Source organism: Pituophis catenifer, unplaced genomic scaffold (genome assembly GCF_029215685.1).
Source record: "Pituophis catenifer annectens isolate HBS135680 unplaced genomic scaffold, rPitCat1.0.hap2 SCAF_1, whole genome shotgun sequence".
In the NCBI taxonomy this organism is placed as follows: Eukaryota; Metazoa; Chordata; class Lepidosauria; order Squamata; family Colubridae; genus Pituophis; species Pituophis catenifer.
In genome coordinates, this window is record NW_027256881.1 from 47,994,757 (window position 1) to 48,019,195 (window position 24,439).

Consider the following 24,439-nt stretch of genomic DNA (forward strand, 5'->3'; position numbering starts at 1 on the left):
CATTTGTCCTTTATTCTTGTCTCAAAATGGCTGGAATTCATTTAAACATTGGACAAAAAGTATTTTTACTTGATGAAGGAAGAGGGTGACAAAAAGATGCTGGCAATCTACATTTAGACCATATAATTTAGATCAGATTATGTTCCACTCGCCAAGTAGATAAAGAGCCAATTTGATCTGGTGGTTAAGATGTTGACCTAGAAATCAGGAGACTGTAAATTCTAGACCAACCTTTGAAATGGAAAACCAGCTGAGTGACTTTGGGCCAGTCACATTCTCTCTGCCCAACCTACCTCCCAGGGTTGTTGTTGTGGGGAAAATAGGAGGAGGAAGAAATTTATTTATTTATTTATTTATTTATTTATTTATTTATTTATTTATTTATTTATTTATTTATTTGTTCGATTTATATGCAGGCCTTTTCCGGAGACTCAAGGCGGCTTACAATGCGTTAAGCAATAGCCTTCATACTTTTGTATATACCTGCTTAGTAGGGCTTTGCCCCCCCCCCCCAGTGGTGTTCTTTTTTATACAAAGTCAGCTTATTGCCCCCACAAATCGGGTCCTCATTTTACCTACCTCGAAAGGATGGAAGGCTGAGTCAACCTTGAGCCTGGTGAGATTTGAACTTGCAGTAATTGCAGGCAGCTGGTGTTACTTAACAGTGCTTTAGTCTGCTGTGCCACCAAGGCTCTATTGGTATTTGCCACCTTGAGTTGTATATTGAAGAATGGAGGGAATTTTTTCTTTAAAAAACACCTAGTTGCCTAGGAAAAGACTAAAAGCAGAATATGAATTAAGCAATCCTTGCATCTGGGCTCTTGAATTACCAGTATTCAGAGGTATCTACTAGCTGGATATATATAGCTATAATATATATGATAGCTGCCTATAGGCTACTGATAGCTTTTCTTTCTATGGATATGTCTAATCATTTTTTTAAAGTCACCAATATTGGTGGCTGCCATTACATCTTATGAGAGCAGATTCCATGAAATATGTACTTTATGATGCAGTATTTCTGAGACTCTTTTCATTTTGCCTGTACTTTGATGACACTCTAGAAGGTGCACAGCCATTAATAAACATCAGCTACCAAAAAAATCCATGTGATTTGCTTTTTTGCAGTTTGCACATTATTTTTAAATGCAGAAATAGTGCATTTATTTTTATCTCACACTGAAGACCTCTGTTTTGAGAAGCATCTTTGAAGTTCATTAAGACTAACTCTGAAATATGAAACATTAAATGTACACAAGAAATTATAGCATTTCTTTTTTTATTATCATCTGTGGGAAGATGCTGAATAAAGAAAGGAAACCCAACAAAAACATTTTAGAGTTTTTGGCCTTGTAAAATAAAAAATTTCATGTGCTTCGCATGAGTATCTTTTTACTGCTAAGAATATAAAAAGAAGTAAGTATGGAAGATCTAAGTTGAAAATGGAAATGAAAAAATGAAAAAAGGTAAACCATATTTTTACTTCAAAAATAACCACTATCTTTTCAGTATAAGAAAGTACAGTGCACATATATATGATTTGCAGGATTTACCTTAACAATAATAAAATGTATTTTTCAAGCTAAAATAATCTTTTCTATCAAGGAAACAAATGTTTCTAATACAAGTAATCCTACCCGTATGGTTTTCTGATTTATTGGCACAACCTGAGTTAACAACCAACAGAATTTCAGTTCCTCTGAGATTTTCCCTGTCCACCACATTAACTCACACGTTAGTAGGCGGCCACCTATCTAACACATTTCCAAGCACCTGCAGGCCTGACCAGCTGTGCAAATTGCTTTGCAATCAACCTGCTAAGGCAGGCAAAAGAAGAAACCTCAGACTGCTAAAATTTGAGCAACTCTTTATATAAAGTATGATAGCTAACTTTATATAAAGTTAGATAGATAGATAGATAGATAGATAGATAGATAGATAGATAGATAGATAGATACTGTAGATAGATAGATAGATAGATAGATAGATAGATAGATAGATAGATAGATATAGAAATTGTGTCACATTGTGTGTGTGTGTGTGTGTGAGAGAGAGAGAGAGAGAAAGAGAGAGAATGAATGAATGAATGAATGAATGAATGAATGAATGAATGAATGAATGAAGGTGTGAACACACCTAAATTCTACTTACAAGATTTCCTATAAGAAGCAGCATTATTTTATTAGGAAACTCTAAAAGGCACTGTGTATACAGCATGGAAAGCTAACCTTAGTAAATATGCATTTGTTTGATTTGTTAATTTATAAAATCTTATACATAACACATTTGTGGATTTTAAAATGGGCTGCACGAAGATTTAAAACATTTTTTTGTAAGGAGAGAAGTGCAACCACATTCAGCATTAAAAATGAAACACCCCTCAGTGAAAGCTCTGCTTTAAGGAATTGAGGATCTATCATCCTCACTATATCAGACAAAAAAAGTCTAATAGTGCTTTTCTTCCCCTCCTGTGATGTTACAGAGGTTTCTTAATTGTTTTCTTCCAGCTTCTTTTGGAGTTGAATTGTGCTTCTTGCTTCATCATTTGGGGAAAGAATCTGGCTTATCTTCATCAAGGTCATCTTTATTCTTTAGAGAAATACCCAGTTTCTTATTGAAGCAGATGCTTCAGCATGGACCTATCCATGTATTATCTCCTTGGTGACCCTCACCCACCAGGGGAGTCTGGATTTAATAAACAGATGCTCAGCTTTGAATACTGAGGATTCTGTCTACTTCCTCCAAAGTTAGTTTCAAATCTCTTCCAGTAACCACATAAAAGGTTGCTTCTGTATCCTCACTAGAACTTACCTAGGCATTGTCCAACTCTCAGTAAATCTGCAGATGATCCTGTGATCTATCCCTCTTTTTCAGGATATTGGTCCTGTTGGGTGGCATCATCAGGAAACTATACCACAATGTAATCCCTAAAATGTGCTTGCCTGTGATCAGATTCAATCTTTACCTTCCTTCAATGGTATTCTAGGTGTCTCTTTTGGTGTTTCACTTTCCAAAGTTCCTTCAAAAGCCAATAGGTCTGGGATTGATGCACTTTGAGGCATAAGGGGAAAAGTCCATTGTGACATGTCCATTCTAGGCAGTGACCAAAACATCAGTCAAACTGCTCATTAGATACTCAAGAGAAACACAGATTCCTCTGGGTGACATTAGCCATCTGGGGCAGACCAATATAAAAGGTCCTACTTTCCTGCAGTAGAAGGCAGTAGAAGAGTCCCTTGGGAGTTGGGCGGCATAGAAATGCGACAAAATAAATAAATAAATAAGGCAGCACCAATTAACTGTAAGAGAATTAGAGAGTGATCTGATTATGACAAGGGATTTTTGGAAATGTCATCTATACCCAGATCATATTATAGGTATCCTGAGATAAAAACTAGATACAGTCTATAACCCCCAATATGGTAGGTGTCTCAATTACTTGGGACTCCGTTACCAATGCTATGTTGGAAACCACCAGCTCAAAGACGAATATCTGTGAGGAATATTCCTCACAGTGAGGAAGCTGATACAGCAGCAACAAATCAAACAGGACAGACACAGAGATTCTCTCAATATGCCATACTATTGTTGGACAATATTGGAGAGTTGCCAAAAAGTTTCTTCATTTGTTCTACAGACAGCAAAGTAGTTTTCACAGTACAAGGTATGTGTTCTGACCTAGGCTCCCTTAACAAGCAGGAGGCAGGAATTGGTCCCAGCAAAACTTCTTTTATTTACACGATTGTGAATTACGTTCATTCACAGTCAGCAAGGTTTGTCCAAACAGTTTTACAAAGGAATATTTCTTAACACACCTTATCTCATCTGGCAAGCTGCCACGTAACTTGTTTCCAACCGCAGTACAAGGCAAAACCCAGCACAGAGTCTCTCAGAGTCACGGAACGAACAAATTGTTTCCTGCAAAAACCCACTCCCTGTTCGCTTCTCTTTATTTCTTATGGGAGGGGCCAATCCCAAGTCGACCCTGCTTTCTGAGTTGTTCTTGTCTTCTGGCAGCTCTGCGCATACGCACACTGGGAATGGGCTCCAGCTGTTTCTCTGCCTTGCTGCTATCTAACTCCCTCTCTGCCTCCGACGCAGAGCCCTCATCCGAGCTTTCTCCAGCCCCCAGGACTGGCCCAAGTTCCTCCCCAACCTCCTCCCCAACCTCCTCACTGTCCGACTCTGCTCCTCTGGCCGCTGGTGGTCCACAACAATATGTTACCTAATTGTCTATCACAAAGCTTGTAATTGTGAAGAAATTTAAAAAGTCAAGATAGAAGAAAAGGGTTCCTATTATTGGTTCTTTCACATAAAATGCATAGAAAAGGCATCAGACAGATATTTTTTTGCAGGAAAGTATGTAATAAAAGTGTAAATAATGCATCACATCTTCCCTGATCTAGAAGCATTATCTGTAAGGAATGAGAGAACATTTTATTAGCTATGGAAGAATGTTATGTGATCGATGGATGGATGATATAGATGATAGATAGATAGATAGATAGATAGATAGATAGATAGATAGATAGATAGATAGATAGATAGATAGATAGACAGACAGATGATAGGAGAGAGAGAGAGAGAGAGGGAGGGAGGGAGGGAGGGAGGGAGAGAGAGAGAGAGAGAGAGAGAGAGAGATTATTTGTGTAGTTATGAATGAGTTAATGGAGGAGACCCATGAAAGACAGTTACATAAATAATTATTACTTTGGCTGTGAGCACACATTCCATGAAAATACAATGTTTATTTTTTCTGGCTTTGTATAATAGGTGAACCAAACAATTCTAATCTGTTCATCAAGTAATGGTTAAATAATTTGTGTGTGTGTGTGTGTGTGTGTGTGTGTGTGTGTTCTAATTTTTTCTCTTCCTTGCTCACTTGCATAGGATGTCTTTCAGGGCATCCTCTGTTGTGAGAATGATCGAGAGTTGCTGTGTGGAAGGCACAGGATCTGAAGCCTTGGTACCTATTATAGTTCTTAAAACACAAGCGTGGCAATAGGAATAGTTTTACAATTAATCATGTGTCCATGATTTCCTATTGTTGAAGTTTCTCTTCAGAAACAAGAGCTCACACTCAGCTTGCATATGTCCACTGATAGGAGAATTTTATTAAATACTGACTTGGAATTTAAGCCGCTAAGGTAATAGACAATAAACCACTATATACAGAGGTTTCCAAATTTGCTTCCCAAGCATTCCCTGTCTTCCTTCTTTCCTTCTTCCTTCTTTCTTTCTTTCTTTCTTTCTTTCTTTCTTTCTTTCTTTCTTTCTTTCTTTCTTTCTTTCTTTTTCTTTCTGTCTTTCTTTCTTTCTTTCTTTCTTTCTTTCCTTCCTTCCTTCCTTCCTTCCTTCCTTCCTTCCTTCCTTCCTTCCTTCCTTCTTTCCTTCCTTCCTTCCTATCAAATCTGGTTTGAAACTTACGGGAACTTCAATGACATTTTGCAGAACAGCTGTCCAGTTTTTCTTTTATACTCTAGCCACTGTTTAGAAAATAAGGTACATTTCTTTAATGTCACTTAATTTCAAAACCTATTTGTCTGATTGCCAAAAATGATGACTGATACAATTTAAACTAAGAATACAATCAATGAGGAAGAGTGAGCAATAAATAGAAAATGCTGATGTTTGTTCAGAATTATCTTGGAGATATCAGAGCTGTCATTCTCCAAATATTTGTGCTGACAAAAGTCTGTTCATGTGAATTTAAGCAAACAGCAAGTAAAACTGGTATAATCAGGTAGCTGAAGTGAAAAGTCCTTGGAAAACATTCAGTTGGCCATAATGCTTTCAAAGCTTCAAACTTTTTAACTTGAGTTTTGCCATCTCTCTAAATCAATAAGAAATTGCCTCATGTACTTTAAATCTCCCACTAGTCAAAAATACACTCCTTGAAATTTAAAGCTGTACACTATCTTACTACATTTACTCAAAGGAAAGTTAACATACTAATTTCTACCACCTTCCCTTATATAAGCCACATTTATTTTTAAGAGCTGTCTAAGAAGTTGCGGGGGAAAAAATATTGATAAGCTTGCAGAAGATTAAATAGATTCATTGGATTCTATTTTTGGTCTGAAAAGGACATTCAAGGTGACTTATAAATTTGAAATTCAGTCTTCAAAACAAACGAATAAAGCCTACATTATTCCAAGAGGACTCAGTCACACCAAAGAAAGTTTCTTCTTCAGTTCCAAAGGACTGAATATTAGACCGCTGATCTAGCATTTTATTATTCATGAATACTAGACTGATACTGTATTCCCTAATAAATAGGGAGCGCAGCAATGAATGGTCCATTGTTCTGTTGTTGTTGTTTTTTTAGTAAAAAAGAGGTTTAAAGTTAGTAGAGTCACTGGCAATGATAATCAATAGCTATTGGTTTTATGAAACCTTCAATTTTGCTGAAAGTTATTGGAAGCCGCATGTTGGATCAAATAAAGTCTCACACGACTGAGAATGAGTTTTGTGATGAAACACTGCACTTATTATTTGCTATTCCCTCATTTGCTTAACTTATAACAAGACTTGCTTCAAGCATGGTTTTAGAGTCCTTTTATATTTTCTGTTTCTTGTCTCTAAACTGACAAGCCTGAGCATCATGTCAACAGGGCCAGGTAAGCAGGATCAGCTTCCATGCTTCACTGAAACGAAGAAAAAAGTCTTCTGCCACCTACATGCCTCAGATCCTTAATATAGCTGGGACAGCACTGTGTCATCTACTGACAATACAGCAAGCCCTATGTATTCATCAGAAAACTGAATCAATAACTTTCATTAAGCATATTCCAGTCTTTTTTGGGTAAACCTGTTCCCCTTTCAGTAAATATGAAAACATAAAAGTAATCTGTACCATGTTTCTTTTCAAGCAAAATAATATGATCCATTAAAAGAAACTCTTATATGAACAAGCAGTATATCCTGGCCTCCTGTGACATCTTTTTGAAGACTTATTTGCTGAAATTATCCAATATGTATGTATGTATGTATGTATGTATGTATCTATCTATCTATCTATCTATCTATCTATCTATCTATCTATCTATCTTTCTATCATCAGAATATTTATAGCTCAGGGTTGAAATGAGAGGTCTTTGGTGCTCTCTGAGCTTGCTTGTTTTCTTGCAAACATTTCATTACCTTAACTAGTAAGGAGTGCAGTTTGCTGTCTGTCTGTCTGTCTACCTATCTATCATCTATCCTAATCTACTTTCTATCAATGTACATCTATCAACCTAGCCTTGATTTACTGCCATTCCAGTATATTGTACTCATTATGTTTTCATTGCCTTTATAATAAACACTTTTCTGGGTTATAACCTGACATTCCAGCTCCACCATATAGAATCAGCTTTTCAATGTAATCATTGTTTCTTCTCAATTTGCCAGTTACAACAGGCAATTTCTAGATCACTATTTCCACACTGAAAACAACAGAATCATATAATGCAGAGGGAATGGGCAATTGCCCTACCACCTGGGCAATTGCGCAGCCTTTTCATTCTATGGACATATTCCTTGAATGTAAAATAAGCTTAAATATATGCTAGAGAAATGTGTTTTAGCAAGCACGATAGTAGAGTTCCATTATATTGAAATAAAAAAGCATCTGTGATATAACCCCTACTTATGAAGGATTGCAAGCCGGCCTTCTAATACATATATTTTGCAGTTTCAGAATTAAGGTTAAAATGGTTCCAAAATTCACATTAATGAGAACAAACTGAATTTCACAAAAACGAAAATGAACAGGAAAAAAAGAATTCCTGCAATCCCGGGCTTTAGCCTATTTATGTCTAGCCAATTCTGATAAAAATGGTGATCTGAAACAGATTACCCTTTCAAAGTCCATCTCCTCTTTGATCTGAGTGTTACTAAAATGAGTTCTTCTCTACTTAACTCTGTCCTGATTTTACTGCACTCTATCCTTGTTGATACAAGGTTCTTCTTCGAATAACACAAACACACAATTAATGAGCAATATTTGAGTATATGTTTGACACCTTGGCGAAAAAGTTAAAATATTGGTGAAATGACTTCCAGGAAATGCCACTTTGATATTCATTTCCTCACATGGCATTTCCTGGAAATCATTTCACCAATAAATAGTACATACAAAAACTAATCTCTATATTATTGTTTTAAAGCTACGGTATATTTATTGACATATACCTGTATATGAACTAGTATTAGAAATCTCTGTACTGACAACAGATATGTTGGAACCATCTTCACTGGAAGCTTTCAAAATGTACTTTTCAATTACACCTTTGACCCCAACTGGTTCATCCCATGTAACTTCAATGCTGTAACCATTTATGCTGTGAATTCTTGAGAGTGTCAGCACGTTTTGTAATACTGTGAATGAATAAAAGAGAAACAGAGAGAACAGCAGACTTAAGAAGACTATTGCTCCATTCTTCACTTTTAATAGTTGCAGTAAATCAGATTCACCATTAGCATATATACAATTTATTAGAGTTGTAACTTTCCAGCATTGATTTAATATGACTACACATCTTGAGCCATTCAGCAATAGCTATATTTCAAAACTATCAGAACTCTACATATGTAATGCTCTTCATTCTTCAGTTAAGGTACCAAAGAAACATCACTTAAAAGAGAAGGAAGTGGAATTTAATAGTTCAAACAGCATAATGACACTACCAGGAAAGAATGATAATTAGATGTTTATAAAGTGGGATTCTACATTCCATGAACAGAAATCCACAATTTTATTTCCCTAAAATTTTGTTTTAGACTAAACCTATACAGTTTGTATATTGAATGTTTCCTAACAGAGCAAAATTTAACAACAATCACCCTATAGAATATGTATTTAATTTTATTCCAGATTATCCATAGAATTTGTCTATCAAAGACAACAGAAAGTGTGTTGGGCCAATTATTTGATTATATGTGCATCTAATGTTTTCCTTTGAACCAATTAAGAACAACCGGAAACAGAGATGATTTTTTTTACTTTATAAAATAAATGTGAAATCTGTGTCAAATCAAGTTCAAATGAACATGTCCCTGTCAACAAAATGGAAGGGTTTTGCCACTGCCTTCTTTCAAAATATTTTCAACATTTTTTTGTCTAGACTATAACCATGATATTTCCTGATGTTGTATCCATATCTCATCTTGCTTAGCTTTCTGAGATGATTAATGCAAACTTTCATTGAAGCATTAAGAATAGTCAGAGCTTAATTTATTGAAGCCTAGCTACCATAGTAAAATATTCTAGTTTTTAATAATCTTTATCTACTTATTAAATACTGCTACATCAAGTAAAAATTTAGTAAGAAACAACTTTATCTCAGGTCACTGCACAAAGGATACAAAGAAAAGACCTATATGGCAGAATGATACATAATGCTTTTGCCATAAATGCATATATCTACTCAAGAGTCTTAATGATTAGAGCTGCTGAAGCATTTCTTAACTAAGTATTTCTCTTTTTATGCCTCCCGACTCAGATTTGTTTTAAAAATCTTTCAATGGGGAGAGAAGGGAACTGCACTTTTCAAAGTGTTGTCCAAGTATGATGCCACCTAAAAGTAGTAATCAGATCTACTTACAGCATATCAGATTGCTGACATGACTACATAAATATATTGGTTTTATCAGTTCTGAAATACATCACTGAGCAAGGTAAGGCACTGTATAGCAGATGGCCTTTTCATAGGGGACATAACAAAACTGACTAAAAAATAATTAAATAGTGCAATTATTTTCTAACCCTTGGGAACATGTAGCTGCTAGTGCTCTGGTCAGATTGTAAATATAAATTTATGGTCTAACTTACTCTGGTCAGACAATTAGGATAAAAATATGGCTGCATTTACTCGCTTTGGGATGGTCGACCACATGGTGGCATTAAACTGTATAAGCAAAACATCTGCAAGTAAAAACCCTTTGCTTTGACAAAAACATGTTGAAATCAGCTTTTGTGACTTATGCACTTTTATTACCTCTTTCAAATAGACTGAGAAGATAGCTGTGGGAAGAAATGCTTTTCCACAAATATTAGATGTGATCCCTTCTGAATTATTTGTTTAAATGATTTTAGTGTTTACTTTAATAGTCATTTTAAATTACTTTTTAAACTTTTTAGATTGAGTGGGTAATATTTTCTCTTACAAATGCATTAATCATCTTGAGTACATGCAATTGTCAACTTATGATCATAATTGATCCCAAAATTCCATTGCTAAGCAAGACAATTATTAAATGAGTTTTACCCTATTTTACAACCTTTCTTGCCACAGTTATTAAGTGAATTGCTGCAATTGTTAAGTTAGTAACATAGTTGTTAAGTGAATCTGGCTTCCCCTTTGACTTTGCTTGTCAGAATAATTGAACTCAGAAACCCCCAAAGAAATATGATCAATATTGGGCAGTGGGTAGGATAGAAAAAGCAAAGGATCTCATACATTTATGGAATTTTATTATTACTTTTGTAAAAGTAAGACAAAAGTGTAAGGCACAAGTAAGGGGAGACAGTTTGGTGTAATGGCAAAGCTTTTGGTCTAGTCCCACCCTAGACATGAAAGCCTATCCTAAAAGATAGGATAAAAATCTAAAGAAAAAAAAAACCAGAATGTCCAAATCCTGGCTCCCTTACTTGTATGTTACCAGTCCGCAGCCAGCAAAGCTGTAAAATTCACAGCATTTAGAGAACAATTCTGCATTACTTACTTACTGTGTTTTGCTAGTGCCAATCTAAATATGTCCATACTGACATATTGGCAACCTAAATAAAGACTTCATATGGGAACACTATGCAGAAACATTAATTACCTGATTCTCTTGTGCGGCTACGGCTCCAGGCACTAGATACAGATCCTCCTTCATTAGAAGCAATTACCCGATATAAATATTCTTGAGGGAGGAAGGAGCAGAGAGGACATGAGAGTGAAAGAGAGAGAGAGAGAGAGAGAGAAATTAATATAGAATAACTGCAAAGTGAACAAAAACTATACCTATAAGGAAGGATCCACTGTGGTACCTGTAAATGGTTGCAGTCCATTATCATATACATGTTTCTCTTTTCCTTGATACACTAAGATGGAGTCATTTCCCCTGCAGTTTACAACACTGTCAGTTGATAGGCATCCATCCAGATTGACTCTGACAGCACTGCTGGACACAGATGCCAAGTTAACGACAGCACTTCGTGTAAATTTAACATCCTTCATGCAGCCTCCAAAACCTAGCAAATAGTAAGGGAATTAGCAGCAGGTAAAGGGCTTCAGCTGTTAATTAAAAAGCACGTTTTACTTCTTACAGTGCTACATTTTAATTGTACTGTTGTACAGTTTAAACGTTAAACTTTAGATTATGTTTCTTTCTATATATGTCTGTTAGGCTATATAACATTTTTGCTTCATGCTATCTTTGGGGAGGGTCAGCAAATAAAACATGCAAAAGGATTGATTTTGAAATTGTAGCTCAAATACAAATACAAATTAATGTGATTTGTGATTCATTCTTTTATTATCATAGAGGATGTTCTTTTGCGGGATTTCAACTGCATTAATTGTATAGAAAGTTTGAGTTTGGATATGTGCGGAGTATCATTGTTACTTACTTAGGCATATTATTTTCCCATAGTTTTATTTTTTTTTTTAAAGAACACTGACTAAATTTTGGCATTGACATGTTGTCAAGATATTTAGGTGCTAGGGACCTAAAAGGCTGTATCTGTATTAGGCATCGAGCTGTCCTATCATTTAAAGATGTAATGCCCATTCTGCCCAGTATTTACTATCAGAGTTACAGGTGACCTAGTAACATCTACCAACCTTCTGACTTTGGAGTAGTCAAAAACATTTGCAACAAAGAGTAAGTATACATTTCTGGAGTTCTAATATGTCAAGTCAGTGTTATCTCCTGGCAGCTGCCTAGACTCTCATCCCTGCAGTTTTCTTGGCAAGATTTGATTTCTTCTTGGCTGCTTCCTAGAACTGGGAAAGAGTGACTGGCCTAAAATTACTGTGCAGGTTTTGTGTCCAAGATGGGACTTGAACTCAGCAGCTCAGGGATTCTAGCCTTGTGCTTTAACCATTACACCAGGCTGGCATTCTGAATTGGCATGTATATGATATTATGTATTCTTTATAAATTAATTAAGTAAATTTATTTAAAATTATTCTTGAACAAAACATCTCTACACCAGAGATTGTTTATTTGTATGTGTAGCTTTGAAATATTTATTGTTAGTTACATTGGTTAAACCTAAGTATGAATAATAGTATAATAAACATAATTAATTATTTAATTTTAAAAAGTAACATGGAATTCAATGTAACATACTAAGTGGTCCTATTTAAGTAATTACATAAATATTACTTAAACATACAGGAGGGGATGCAAGATGCATGGATACATTTCCATTTATACATAAACCAAAGTGAAATTTGCTGATTTCTCCTTGCACATCCCCATGCAAACTTTGATTCAAGCTATAAACATTTCCAATAAATATGTGCACCATGTTATTTATGTGCAGCCTCTTCCAACTCTCCATGTAGTACACACCCTGTTCTAAGCCCAGTTCTTTAAATGCTTCTTGGACCTCAACTGGAGTCCCTCCAAGGTAGACTGGAGAGTTTACAAAAAGCTGCTCCAAATCAGGTTCCATCACATGGTCTGTCCATTCATTCATCTTTGCTGAAGCTACCGATCCTCTTTTTGACAAAATAATTTTATTCCACTTTCCATCACAGTAAGATAGTCCTAACCAGAGATTCACATGTGTGGAGACAATACCGTTATTTAGTAGGAAAATCAGACTTCCACTTTTCAGTTCTGCCTGCCATTTGAAGTTAAAACAGAAGAGAGAGAGAGAGAGAGAGAGAGAGAGAGAGAGAGAGAGAGAGAGAGAGAGAGAGAGAGAGAGAGAGAGAGAGAGAGAGAGAGATTGAGAAAAGATTGATGATTCCAGGAAAACAAAACCAATCTAGCATCTGAATTTAAACCATTCAAAAGTGTAGTGCTTTTTAAGGAATATAGTTCCAAGTCTCAGTGGCTGTATTGAATTTCCAGGACAAGAAACCAAAAAACAATGCAAGAGATTAAAATTCCACTGGGGTTATTGGGTTTGAAAAGCAAAATCCAAGCTTTTGAAATATACACTTTTTTTCTCAGATTGAATTTGTACAGTGCATCCTTTTTTGCATAGTATTTCATTTTTAAGATAAAATGAGAATATCCAAAGTCAGTTCAACAGGACATATGCCATCAGCTGTCTGCAGTTCTTAAGAGAATTGGAATGGGATCAATTTGTGCCTCTATGTATGTCTGTTTCTTTCATTTTTTTACAAGCCAGAGACAACAGTTCTACAATTTAAAATTTAATTAAAACATATCTATGCCACAAGTGACCTCAACTGGCCATTCAAAAATATAAAAATATTTCATTAAAAAATTGTATGTATCCTGCGCACAGCAATTGACAATTAAACCAAATAAGCAAAGCAACCAGGCAAAAACAACAAACAAACCTACAGCAATGTAATCAGGTCCATCTTTGTTGTAAATGAACAGAAGTAATCCACTGAATTGATCTGTTTTAAACATAAAGGAGATTTCAAAATCCATGCCACCACGAAAAATATTTGAATGGAGTTCTAGGAAACCTTAATGAGAAAGGCAAGAATGTTATAGTATAGTTACTATAAGTGAAAATAAAATTTAATATGAATCATGCATGGAATTACATATAATTGTAAGGAATGCAGATCTAGGTTTTCAAGCATATCCTGTAAAATATGTATACTCAATCTATAATTCAGCCTACATATATTAACAACGCATACATATTAGCCTTATACATGAAAAAATATCCATTCTTTTTAACTTCAGTAGAACCGTTACCCTTCTAAAATAAAGAGAAACTACTGAAGATAGGCAGATGTCTTTTCATATTCATTTGTCTCCATCCCTCTGTTCTTACAAGCCTGTTACGCTTTGGCTGATTTTCATATGATTTTTTCTTTTTTATAGATTTCATATATTTTGAAAAATATTGGATTTTTCAGTTTTCACTGAGTTTAACTTAATACAATCTCTTCTTAAAAACCTCCAGAGTTGGAACAATATTCTTTTATCTAAAAAAACTGTTTCTAACAATTTTACCATATGATTATACCTTTCCCAAGAAAGTGTGCTCCATCTTCAAGGCAAGTAGGACAACCTTCCCAATTGTGATAAACATTTCTTTGCTCCACTGCTTTTTCCCATTTTAAAGGTTCCCAGGCTTCATAGGGATGGTGCATCTTTTGCAAGAAGATATCGCGGAGACACCCCACAAATCCCTTTGTGATTATTTTAGTTGGGCCTGATTAATGAATAAATAAATAAACAAACAAACAGTAAAGTTACTAGAATTTCAAAATGAAGAGAATCCTTCCCAAATTATGTCCATTCTTGCATTCGCAGGACAGTTCCCCCTTCCACACTTATCTGTTGGTAACAATTTTTCGGATTTGATCCCAAACAAAATATTGTTGCAGCAGCAAAACAAAACAAAAAATGTTGTGAAGGATTTTATACTTTACATTTATATGATTATTTCTTTAGCTACTATGCTGTAAAGTTGTTCTTTGTAGTACAGTAGTATGCTCACACTCACAAATCTCAGCAAGCAGTACTGAAGAAATCAGACTTTGTAAAAGAAATAATACCTTCCAAGATACTAAAAGAAGAACAGTTGCAGAAAATCAACTTCTGAATATTTAGTAAAATGGATAAAGATGTTTGCATGTGAAGAAGTGGTGGGGAAAGTGCATCTGCGCTGTAATGCTTAACTATACACAACAAAAAATGTCATTGTTAATTCTTAGAATGAGTTCTAAGAGTCATCTAATATAATCTTCTCACCTACGTCTTTCCTTTCAATTATAAAGTCTTGTGGAAGTCCTCCAACAAAAATTCCTGTATTTTCTCCTATAATGGTACTACCACTTGTAGCTTCTGAGGAACCTAAAAATAATAGTTTGAAAAATATGAAAAAAAAATGAACTAGAATATGCTGAATCAAAATTACAGTTTTAGTTTTACAGATATAACAAATTATAAGACCAAAAAACCTGATCTCAGAAAAGTGTGCTAGCCTGGTAGAAAGCATACAAAATTATAAGAAACAGAGAAAATAATAGTATAGTATAGCCTTTATTGTCATTGTATATCATGTATGCAACGAAATTGGTTTCAGCCTCACTGGTGAAATCTATGACAAAAAATACAAACAACATTAATAGTATAAATATAGTAGTATAATAGTATAATCATAAAATAAACATTCATAGAATAGCTTAGAAATAATGGGTGGAAGAAACTCTTCAGAAAATTAAATTGATTGTAATGAGTCCATTACCTGAGAATTGCCCATCTATAATTATTGTTCCTAAGGCTTCATTTCTTATTGCACTTATATGATGCCAGTTGTTATCATTATACTGCCTTCCACCATCATTTTCTGGAGTTACAGAAATAGCAGAACCCTATAATAATTAAAACAATTATGATTGTGATTTAAGCATTACACAACTCCAGAATGACTCTGAGTAGCTCACAGTAGAACCAACAAAATAAAATACAATATGAATAAGAGAAGAAACAATATTTTTTACATAGGAATTTAAGGATTTCTAAAAATAATATTAAGACACACATATACAAAATAGTGAATTTGGCCAACAATATAGAAAATATTTCCAAATACATTTCACAATTCACCCTAGCCCTGAATTTGGGAGAACAGTGCGGTTTTTAAATCCCCTGGAACACCATTATGGTGGGATCTAAGGAGAACCGTATTCCAGGGGGCGGCTACTGTGACAGAAGAGATATGCTTCTAGGGTCCCAAAATATGTAAAAAGAAATGTGGATCACTGAATATGATGGCTCACATTGGCTGAAAGGACACCATAAAATTATCTGCCACAATGTCCTACCTGTCAATGACTAGTTCAGCTTCAACCACAACAATACACGAGCAAATAATAAATACAAACTCAAGGTAAACTGCTCCAAACTCGATTGCAGAAAATATGACTTCAGTAACAGAGTGGACAATGCCTCGAATGCACTACCTGACTCTGTGGTTTCTTCCCCAAACCCCCAAACCTTTAACCTTAAACTGTCTACTGTTGACTTCACCCCATTCCTAAGAGGTCTGTAAGGGGCATGCGTAAGTGCACAGTGTGCCTTCCATCCCTGTCCTAATATTCCTTTTTACTCTTACTCTTTTCATGTATTCAAATTATGTTTATACTTTTACCTGTTATCTTATATATGCTTGACAAATAAATAAATAAATAAAAATATATAGAATTTATAGGTTATAAGCAGAATCTAGAGGCTAACTAGTAATCAGTGCAACTTGAGAGCAGGAATGACACATGGCATATGGAGGCATGCCTACCAGTGTTCTTGCCACTGCATTCTGAACCAGCTGCAACTTCCACATGAGGGTAAAGAATGAGTGACTGGCCTTCCCAATCCAGGAGAAGGTTCAAGTTGTATACCATATGAGGCTGTGGAAATGCCTTCCAAGCAACAGCTAACACCTGCTCATCATGAGGAACTGTGATCCAACTGTGATCCACATTTTAAAAAGTAATTAAAATACTTGTTTCTATTTATTTATGTTCCATCTTTCCTTCAGAACTTCAACGCAGGCTATATGGGGATCTCTCAACATTTTATTCTTACATTAGCAACCCTCTAAAGTGGGTTGGAATCAGAAGAGCAGCAGACCCAAAGTTGATGGAAGTGATTATGGAGATGGACTTTTTTTCTCAATCTCACTGTCTAGTGTGTAGTGCTCATACTTCCTGTTGGTTTTCTATCAAAATACTTCCCAGGTCTGATTTTGCTTTAATTTTGCAGACTAGATTATATGAATGTAGGAAGTGAAAGAATCTGGGTCTTAGTTCCCTATCCAAAGGCACAAAAGATCATATATAAAGATATATTTTAACACTATTTTTAAAAAACATTGCACAGATTATTTATGAACAATTTTTTATGGCATTGTGCCTACTATCTTGAAAAGGAGCATTCTCTTCAAAAGACATGTAGAAGCTAGTTATGGATCAAAAGTGAGCTTTTGACATTTGAAAGTGATACTTAATTTGTATATGAGAATTTCATATTAAGTTTCTATCCATAATTATAAGCCTTTACACAAACATCTTGATCTAATAATCTGTATGTATGTGACACATACATACACACACGCATACACATACATACATTTTAAATTTGGCGAAGCTATGAAAAAACAGATGCAAACATAAAAATACCCCTTAGAACAGGAAAGAGAGTGAATACATGATTTACAATCAATACAATTAATTTTTGAGTGCCTTAAGCTACTTTAATTGATACAGAAGCATTCTTAGTTTAAAGTTTGTCATTTACAATGAATGGCAATTAATTTAAATTTACATTATTTATATTTTTTGCAGAAAATAAATTATCCAGCAATTAAAAATGGGCAACAGTTGTCACAATTTCAACAGCTGAGAAATGCCCAAAATATATTTAACATATTTAACAGAGCATATTATCTGCAGCTATCACATATCCTCAAACCTGTGTTTAAAGTTTGCTGTTATTTATCTTTATTGTAGGAATATTCTCGAAATGCATTAATCTAAAATTCTAGAAGTACAGAAATAATTATAAGCATCTCTCATATAATTAATTGGAGGGGAGGTGTCACCTCTGTGTTCTTTGTGATGTTTCTATCACCTAAATTCTTCAGTCCATAGTATGCTCAGAACTTTGTGATATTTCCCATAAGCATTAATTCTCTGAAATTCAGTGCACTAGTGGAAAACTTCACAACTGCCATAGGGTAGTTTAGGTTGATTTATCAGATATTTTAAAACTTGATGCTATCTTAGTAAGCATATATTATGTATAGAAAAGTTATCCATTCCATGATAATGCATTTTACGAATCAGCTCATACTCTATTCATACACTATTTTTATTGTCTTCCACCCTATTTCAACATTTTAATATTTTACAAACACACATTTCATTATCATAGTTTAATAATTAAAACCAGAACTGGTGTCATGCCCAATTAATGTGCCCTGGTAGCATGCCCATTAGTTTTTCCATTAGTGAATTCAACAATACTAATGGGATTACTAGCATGGGATGCTAATTGGGCGTGACATAAGAAACTGGCTTACTTCTTAGCATACCCTTGCTAATGATGAAATTAATGAGCATTTTATTAAATGCTGTCTCATCAAAGTGTACTTAGTTAGCGTTAAAATTGTTACAAACGATGCTGCATGCCAAAGATCAGGTGTCTACAAAAGTGATTCTTTATATATTTTGGCAACAATCTGGAGTATTATGTGTTATTTATCTAAAATCACATATGTAAGTTCTCAATTTCAAATTATATAATCACATATGCCAAACACAGTGTAAATATGGAAGCAACGTCTGTAGTTTTGATCTGTATTCCTTCCAGTGTTTCTGTAGCATGTGGAAAGCTGAATTTGTCTACAGTCCACAATCCATTTACTTTGCAACACTGCAATCATCTTTAATAGAAATTGCTTTGAAGTAGAAGGCTTTCATCCATAAACACATTTAAGTATCTTAAGCAAGTTGCTGCACAAATTAACAAGAGTAGACATTACACAAATTATAGCTATATGTTGATCATTTTTGGTGAAATCTCTAGCTTTCTCTTGTCTGGACCCAGTAGAAAGCAAGTTGCACTTGAAAACATGCAGTACTAAGAATGGGAATCATTTTGAAATCCACATTTTAAGTGAATCAATTGAATTTGCACTTGCCCAAATAATATGTGGACTAGAATAAAGTTATTTTTCAATTTCATGTATTCCTGAATTTTGTAATGTACCATGTGACTAAGATACAACCCAGATACCATGGAATGCATGCTCTATTTATCTTGCCTGCAAAAATTAGTATGACATAGTATGTTGAAGAAAATTATACATGAACGTAAATGCATGTCTTCTATATACTATTTAAACTTACAGAATGGAAATAAAATCTAATAAGACTTTATTTCAAAATACAAGCTGCATAACTAATTCAATTATTTCCTTTCATATTGTAGGGGTAGTTTTGCTTCTGATGATAGCACATTAGGTCCTTTAAAAAATCCTAATATTGTGCTACTGAAGGTTTGCCATTGAAATTTGGAATATTTTCACATTTCAGTACCTGGAAATGTCCATGAAACCACTAAGAGTAGAATTTTACTTGAGAAAAACTTTAGCTTTTTACTAGTGAAAGATAAAAGCAAAAGAGAAATGTTTGTAAAAAGACTGTTCCTATGAAAATGTCTCCTTGAGCTGAGATTAATTCCTGGTGATTACACAGATCAAATCATGCTGTTTCTTGGCAGCAATCCAAAAAAGTTTGCTTCTGTCTTCTGGGATTTTTCAATTATGTAGTCTAGTCTACACTATGATATTCCCTCTGTGTCTCCCACCCTGGTAGTAACTAAGCCCCAATGCTTCTCAGCTTCTGAGTTCAGATAAATTAACCCAGTGATGCTGCTTGCTGAATAGGCTTCTATTAGATTATTTGTGATGCTTTCTAATGTGCAAGTTTTCGCATTATTTGGTAGGTCACAGATTATTTTACCAGGCAACTGTATATCTACTGAAAACACTATGATCTTTATACAGGATAGATATATCCAAGATACTACAATAGAGCCACGCTCCTCAACCTGGGCCTTCATAAATTGCCAGACAAAATACTCCAGAGCTATGCTAGTTAGTAATTCTGAAAGTTGTATACTAGTATGTCTGGAGGACACTACTTTGGAAAAAGATTCCATGTAATATACATCAGGTCTGACAAAAGAATAACTCTTTACTGTTCATGCTTTATTTATCTATTTTCCTGAATTATTTTGCTAGATATTGGATTCTATTACTGGAAACAGAGTATACAGTAGAAGAACCTTGGGTTCATCAAATCCAGGATGCTAGTAATGGTTGATTTCACCTTGCCAGCCCTGTAGGCAGGTTTTTGAATAGCTCAGGACCTGAGCTATTGCCGTATGCCATAGGCTTAAGTCAGATCATTACATTCCTGAGACACAATGTGCGAAGTCACACATTAGATTTGATTTATACCTTAAAGCAGTTATGATCTGGGGATGATAGATATAAAAATGAGTCATTTAGAATAGAATAGAATAGAATAGAATAGAATAGAATAGAATAGAATAGAATAGAATAGAATAGAATAGAATAGAATAGAATAGAATAGAATAGAATAGAATAGAATAACAGAGTTGGAAGGGACCTTGGAGGTCTTCTAGTCCAACCCCCTGCCCAGGCAGGAAACCCTAAACCACTTCAGACAAATGGTTATCCAACATCTTCCTAAAAATGTCCAGTGTTGGGGCATTCATAACTTCTGCAGGCAAGTTGTTCCACTTATTAATTGTTCTAACTGTCAGAAAATTTCTCCTTAGTTCTAAATTGCTTCTCTCCTTGATTAGTTTCCACCCATTGCTTCTTGTTCTACCCTCAGGTGATTTGAAGTATAGTTTGACTCCATCTTCTTTGTGGCAACTCCTGAGATATTGGAACATTGCTATCATGTCTTCCCTAGTCCCTTTCTTCATTAAACTAGACATACCCAGTTCCTACAACTGTTCTTCATATATTTTAGCCTCCAGTCCCCTAATCATCTTTGTTGCTGTTCTCTGCAGTCTTTCTACAGTCTCAACAGCTTTTTTAGTTCTTATGGACAGACTATTTCTGGTGCGTATAGGGTTGACCAGTGTCACAATTCTGTAGTCTGTTTATCTCAGGTACAGATGGATTCAGTTGGAGCCGTGGTGCCACAGTGGTTAGAATGCAGTACTACAGGCTACTTCTGCAGACTGCTGGCTGTCTGCAGTTTGGCAGTTTAAGTCTCACCAGCTGAAGGTTGACTAAGTCTTCCCTCCTTCTGAGGTTGGTAAAATGGGGAAAATATGCTGACTCTGTAAACTGCTTAGAGAGGGCTGTAAAGCACTGTGAAGTGGTATATACAGTAAATCTAAATATTATTTTTATTTCACAAGATACATGGACAACTTCAAAATGAGATGAGAGCCATTTTATTGAGATTTTAATCACCCTCTGGAACAAAATGTAACAGGGGCTCTTGATGGAATTGTCCCAGAACATTTTAACCTGTATACTGATTCTGGATTACAGAGAAACTTTAGGAAATGAAGTAGGAGAAGAAACAGTTGAAGTGATGTTGGTAGACAAGGAATACTAGACATATGTTTGCATCCTTTTTGACAAACTGAGTTGGCAAAATCGTATCCCAGGCAAGTCCTTGGAGACTAATAAGGAGGATAGGAGGACATAGGGTATATTTGGACACTATTAATGGCATAGTTGTTATTTGGATTTTATAATGAGACTATTGATACAACTATAGTTATAAAATTACAGAGAGAGAGAGAGAGAGAGAGAGAGAGAGAGAGAGAGAGAGAGAGGAGAGAGAGAATTTATTGTAACTATTTCATAAACCCTAACCCTAACCTCTATATTAATCTCTTATGAGAAGCAGAGAAAGAGCAAGTATACACTCACTCACTCTCTCTCTCTCTCTCTCTCTCTCTCTCTCTCTCTCTCTCTCTCTCTCTCTCTCTCTCTCTCTCTCTCTCCTGTATTATTAAAAATAGCTATAAAACTTTCACTATTTTACCTGTGGATCAAAGAGAAAGTAAGGACGGCCTCTTCTCAACTGAAGGACAATGTATTCTTCTTGATTACCAGGTGACATACAGAGAAAAAGTAGACCATCAAGTTCTGCAGTTTTAAAGCTTATTTTAATACCTAGTTAGAAATTAAAAAAAGGCATGTTTAGCTCTCACTAGATAACACATTTGTGGCATATAAATGAATATGACAAAAAATTATTCGGATAAATGCAATTGCCATTGACATTACACACATTTGATCCTGTGTGATCAAATAACTACTTCTGATCGCTGTCTGGATAAAACTGAGGAAACAAAATAGATTCATAGATTTTGGAACTGACTGCCTTCTGGAGTCATGGATGCTCCATGATTGGAAATTTTCAACTTTTTAGTTGGGCTGCCATTTTTCTGTGATAGTCTGGGGATTCCAGCTGTTGCTGGGAATTTGGACTAGAAGACCTCCAATATCTTCCAATCTTATCATTCTAGAAATTAATATGAGCCCTAGTGATCCCTAATCAGGGATCACATTTGCTATTGTCAATTCTCTATATATTTCTAAATAACATATTTTCCACATATAAAATGTGTCAGATGTAAATGCCTTATTCTCTAATGTGTAAATAATGTATATATGGAACATCAGGGGTTAACTTATTCTTTGGACTTTAATGTATTCATAATTTACCACTCCCATTCCTGGCTCCACCCCTTGTATATATAAGGAGCCATCCTCCCCATTTTCATTGCTTCTATCTTGAATATTCAGCGAATATAGAATGCCTATTATGATTAAAGAGAAATATATTTAAATCTCTAACTTCTATTATCTTTATTGAGTCTGATCCTGAAAATATTGCAACAAGCTGGTAGCAGAGGATGGTTAATTGACTCAATAAGTAATTAAAAATGTCCAAGAAAGATAGGCCCAACACCAGGGCCTACAGCAAAGAAATAGAAACTGATCAAGAGACAATCAACGAATCCACTAATGCGATTTCGAGAGAATCCGAAGAATACACCACTGAAGAAGAAGAACTGATGAGTGAAAATAACGACCAGGAAGAAATCGAGATAGAAAATAACGAACTCAGGTCAGAGATATTAAAGATACTAAAAAGCCAAAAGAATGATGAAAGCCTCATCGCGGACCTCCAGGAGATGCTGAGAAACAGCGGAGCAGCGAGAGAGAAAAACGTCATTAAAGAAAAACCCAAAGACCAAAAAACTGTGAGTGAAATGACTACTGAGAAAATAGTTGTAAAAAAGAAAAGATGTGACATCGCGCGAAATTTTGAATGGCAGCCATCTTGGTTTCAACGAACTTCAAAAGAGAGTGAAGCAGAGCCAATCAAAACGCTCAGTTCAAAATTTCTGGCGCGAAAAACGCTATCAGACGAAGAAAGTGAAAAAGAAGTCACAAACTCTTCAGATGAACCAAAATCAGAAAGTGAAGACGATTTAACAAAGTCTCAAGTAAAGTCAGCAATGAAAACGCTTTTTGCTGCTTTTGGGCCAAGATTGAAAATTTCCAAGACATCAACAAAGAAGCAAGAAATCAAACCGACAACTCAAGACCTGCACGCTCCCATCCTGACTTCGAAAACGACGACACCCGAGCCCAGAGAGCCATGCCGATTCCGTCCTACACCGCAGACAGAATCGAGTGCCAGCGCACACAAGAGAAAGAGAAGAACCGTCGCCATCACCAAAACCCCAAAAACCGAGCCAGAGACCGACTCATCTGAAGAGGAGCGGATCGAGAGAGCTGAAATGGAGAGAACCTTCCACAACGGCGCCAAAGAAGAAATGAGCAACGCGCATGTGCAAAACTACGTAGACGGCCCCGAAAGACTTGAACTGGCCAGAGAACCGCGCAGACTCGTTACAAGCATCCCAATGCCGTTCTGTAATTTCCTGCACTTGAGAGACCACGGACTGCCTCAGGTTGTAAGTAATGGACAGAATAATGTAGGGAATTTACCCAGTGACTTCCCAAAACTTAGAGTTGATGGCATTAATTTACAAGAGTGGTACCAACAGCTTCAGGTTATTTTTATGAAAGAAAATTTACTATTCTTTATAACTAGTCCTCCAAGAAGACCTTGGACTTTAAAAATAGATTGTTTACATCATAGAGCATTTTTCATAATAATTTCTAGCGTGTCTCCTGCAATGTATCATAGCATCAAACCAAACCTAACTGTATCAGAAATAATTCAATGCATGTTTAATCTATTTCACAGCGATAGCGTAGCCACAACCACAAGAATGTCTAAGGATTTCTTTTCTTCTAGAGTGAAACCAGGGGTTTCTATAAGTGAGCATTTGATAAATCTAAACAAAATAAGAGCTGAGCTGCAATTGAGGGGGGAAGTGATTTCAGATCAAACAATGAAAAGTGTTATTATCAATTCACTTGATCCATCATGGGATAGCTTTATGTCACACTTAGATACCATTAATTTGGGATATTTATCAATAGAAAGTCTATCTAACAAATTGATAGCAGAAGACAATTCAAGAAAAAATCGTTTCAGTAACCAAACAGAACACAAATCTTTTAGGAAAGTAGTCTTCCAAGATAAATATAATGAGGCCTTTAGATGCCACAATTGTGGATCCAGGGAACACAGTAGAAGAGATTGTCACAAAGTCCCAAGAGAGAGACATAGACCAGAATATAGGAGCAAAT

At 35.3% G+C, this 24,439-nt stretch overlaps 1 protein-coding gene across 1 annotated transcript in view; it reads right to left on the reverse strand.

Annotated features, from left to right (window-relative positions):
* Positions 1–24,439, reverse strand: part of USH2A (usherin) — a 474,981-nt gene that overhangs the window by 289,750 nt on the left and 160,792 nt on the right. The window contains exons 21-29 of the mRNA XM_070957393.1: positions 21,747–21,877; positions 15,389–15,515; positions 14,893–14,994; positions 14,162–14,350; positions 13,515–13,649; positions 12,550–12,819; positions 11,018–11,221; positions 10,810–10,890; positions 8,176–8,361 (exon numbers count right to left, since the gene is read on the reverse strand). Of these exons, the coding sequence (XP_070813494.1) occupies positions 8,176–8,361; positions 10,810–10,890; positions 11,018–11,221; positions 12,550–12,819; positions 13,515–13,649; positions 14,162–14,350; positions 14,893–14,994; positions 15,389–15,515; positions 21,747–21,877 (1,425 nt within the window). The remainder of the gene's footprint in view (positions 1–8,175; positions 8,362–10,809; positions 10,891–11,017; positions 11,222–12,549; positions 12,820–13,514; positions 13,650–14,161; positions 14,351–14,892; positions 14,995–15,388; positions 15,516–21,746; positions 21,878–24,439) is intronic.